The 2,933-nt window shown below is 44.6% G+C and overlaps 1 protein-coding gene across 1 annotated transcript; it reads right to left on the bottom strand.

Moving 5' to 3' along the window:
- Positions 1-323: 323 nt before the first annotated feature.
- Positions 324-2,700, bottom strand: LOC124659937. The gene is made up of 4 exons (XM_047197742.1): positions 2,517-2,700; positions 2,207-2,282; positions 672-762; positions 324-439 (listed from the first exon to the last, which is right to left on the bottom strand). The coding sequence occupies exons 1-4, from the start codon at positions 2,631-2,633 to the stop codon at positions 364-366; spliced, it is 360 nt and encodes a 119-aa protein (XP_047053698.1). The 5' UTR covers positions 2,634-2,700; the 3' UTR covers positions 324-363.
- Between the last annotated feature and the right edge of the window lie 233 nt (positions 2,701-2,933).

Here is a 2,933-nt window from a genome sequence, read left to right on the forward strand (position 1 = left end):
TTTCTTTTTGATCGAGAGCAGAGTGGTGACAGCCCGATTGCGAGACGCTCTCTGTCAAAACAACGACTCCTGCAATGGAGATGGTGGTGCCCGCCACCGGATACCAATTTGTGCTTAGTATGCAGGCTTCAGCTGGCATTGGTATGCCTGGTACCAGTGAAGCACCGCTGCCTCTGCCTGCCCTACCGCTCCAAACCTTCGGGCAGGCCACTCGACGAGTTCTACAATGCCCCTGCACCATGCGCTGTTGATCCGACGAAGAAGATTCAAGTTTATAGCGCCACTGGCCGTCCATTTGCAGAATGAGGAGTTGAGTAATTTGCCCTTACGCCACATCAACAATTTTCATAATACACACAATGGCTATTGCATTAGGTGATGAGACCTACATCTGTCTGTGAAGAAATCTAAAGCATGACACGCCGACAAATACAATAGCCTGCATATTCAAGAAATAAACATCTTAGCTCGAAGGAGAAATTTATTTTGTATTATGATTTAACATAGATGTATAATAGATTAATAGTTATGTTAAGATAACAAATAACTAAATCATACTTTGCATCAGCTTAAAAAAATGAGGAAGACATCTTTGAAATGCAGCCTGGATATGGATAGTCAGTAAACACATGGAGCCATGATAATCAGTGTGAAGACTGAACTCCACGTACCAAAAACCGACGGCAATGTGTTCCGCCCCTCCAGATTCGTTTTTGGAAACCTCATCCACGCTCACAAATGAAATGCTCTTGTATAGTAGAACTGCAAAACAATAGAAATATTTTATCAAGTTAATGATATTATAATTTTGGAGACCTGAGATATATTAAAGTAGTATAACTGAGAAAGCATCCTATGAGAAGCAGTAAGGCATTTTGCTCACTGGTCACTGTTGCGAGCAACATATATATTAATAGAAATTATACCCAAAACGTGTTGCATAATTAAAGATGGTGACCAATAATTAGTTATGACCAGGCTGTTACAAGGGGAAAACTTTGAATACCTCATGAATAAATTAGAAAAGAAACATAAAGAATCAAAACATGTATGAACTGGGCACTCAAACAGCGAAAATATGGAATCATTCAACAACCATTTATTGTTCGTGAACCTGCACCATACAAATGACTAACGTGTAGAAAAATATGGAATCAATTTTCTGGATAGAACAATTGGCAGCCCACACCAAGAGCTCCTTTCTGGATCAAATAGCTTGCAAGCATCACAAATCTAATCAAATAAAAAAACAGATATGTAACCTGTGGGAATTAAATAGAGGAAAATGACATAAATATTTATGAGAGGGATATGATTAATAATGTGGAGACCACGTCCTTAAGTCTTGCTGGCCATGCTCGAGCTGTTTCATTCTCGAAAAAAAAATGCTCGAGCACGACCTCGTGATTAGGAAATGTAGTTCTGTATTTCCCCTTGCAGAGCACTATCATCATATACAAATTGAATCATCTCATCCCTCTCTGAGAACAAATAAGTTACCAGGCCTGAACCCTACACACCAATAGGGAAGGAGAACAGGTTCTAGCCTACCCTACAACCCAAGACGAAACAACAATTACTCGGTGGAAACAAACTTTTTCTCCCCCTCCCCCCTTCCCTATTCCCTCTACCTGTTGAACTGTCCGATTACTGATTCAAGAGAAATAAAAATCTTCACAGGAATAATACGTGGAAGTGTATGGAGCTGAACATAAGCCTGCCGACAGTAATTGTGGTTAGAGACTATATTAATAGATGACTAACCATCATCAGTCATCAGCTAAGGGGCATTGGTGTGTCTATTTCTTGGTCTAGTGTGTATCGTGCCTATTTATGTAAAATCTGCGGTTAATTGATTGTAGAAGTCACATGGCTGAAGAACACTGCAACGTAAAGAGCTATTTTCTGCACCGTAATCACATAACAAAACCAAGAACAAATCACCTGTAGACAGTGTGTATTGCTAATCACCTCTAGACAGTATGATATTAGAAGCCCTCACATGATGTTAGAAATCCTCCTTGGCCAAAAACTAATATAAAGTAGAACTTTTGTTACTCCCTCTCCTTCTACAGGTGCCTCGTTGGGGAATAGATATTTGTTGAATGGATTAACCAGGTGTGATTTGTTAATCTGAAGACAGGTTCAAGCACACACGTTTTTTTGCAGGATTGCAAGATACAGGGGAGAGTAGGACGGGGCTCACCACGGGAAGAATCGAATAGCAGGAGATACGAAGCAGCCACCAGCACCAGACGCGGCAATCCCAGCACACGGACGACCTGCGAAGAGGGGGGAAAAGAGTACAGTAAAGGGCACAGAAAGCGAGCAAGAAGAACCAGAAGAACGAAGGAGGAACAGGGCAGCAGCACGGCCACCGTCGAGCCGCGGGCCGGCGTCAGCCAAGGCCGACGACAGAGCACGGCCGCGGCACGGAGAAGATCGAAGAACAAGGGGGAAGAAAACATGGAACAACCAACCGGCAACTGACCCGCATCAGTGAAGCAGGGGCTCACCTTAACCGAATCCCTGGCAGATCGGCGCCATGAGGCAAGGCCGGCCACCGGTGACGGCACGGGACGCGGCGGACGGCACCTCCACAACGAGCTTTGCCTCCTCATCCATGGCGCCATGGTTGTCCCTTTGCCTATCCAGCCATGGAGAAGGCCAGTGGAGGAGAAGGGGTGCAGAGGAGCTGGAGGGGATTGGGGAGAGATGGAGGAGAGGATTGGGCAAGAGATGGAGGTGGGGATTGGGAAGAAATGGAGGCAGCTGATTGGGGGTGGGTGCGGGCGTGAGGGGCAGAAGATGATGGAGGCTAGGGTTTTCTAGTGAGAGGCTCGTTTTTATATGGAGGCAGTGAAAAAAATGACGGTCAAGATTAACCATTTGACAAAATCCAACGATCACGAAGCGCTGAGCGCTGTGAAGCC

This window comes from Lolium rigidum, chromosome 6 (assembly GCF_022539505.1).
Source record: "Lolium rigidum isolate FL_2022 chromosome 6, APGP_CSIRO_Lrig_0.1, whole genome shotgun sequence".
NCBI lineage: Eukaryota > Viridiplantae > Streptophyta > Magnoliopsida > Poales > Poaceae > Lolium > Lolium rigidum.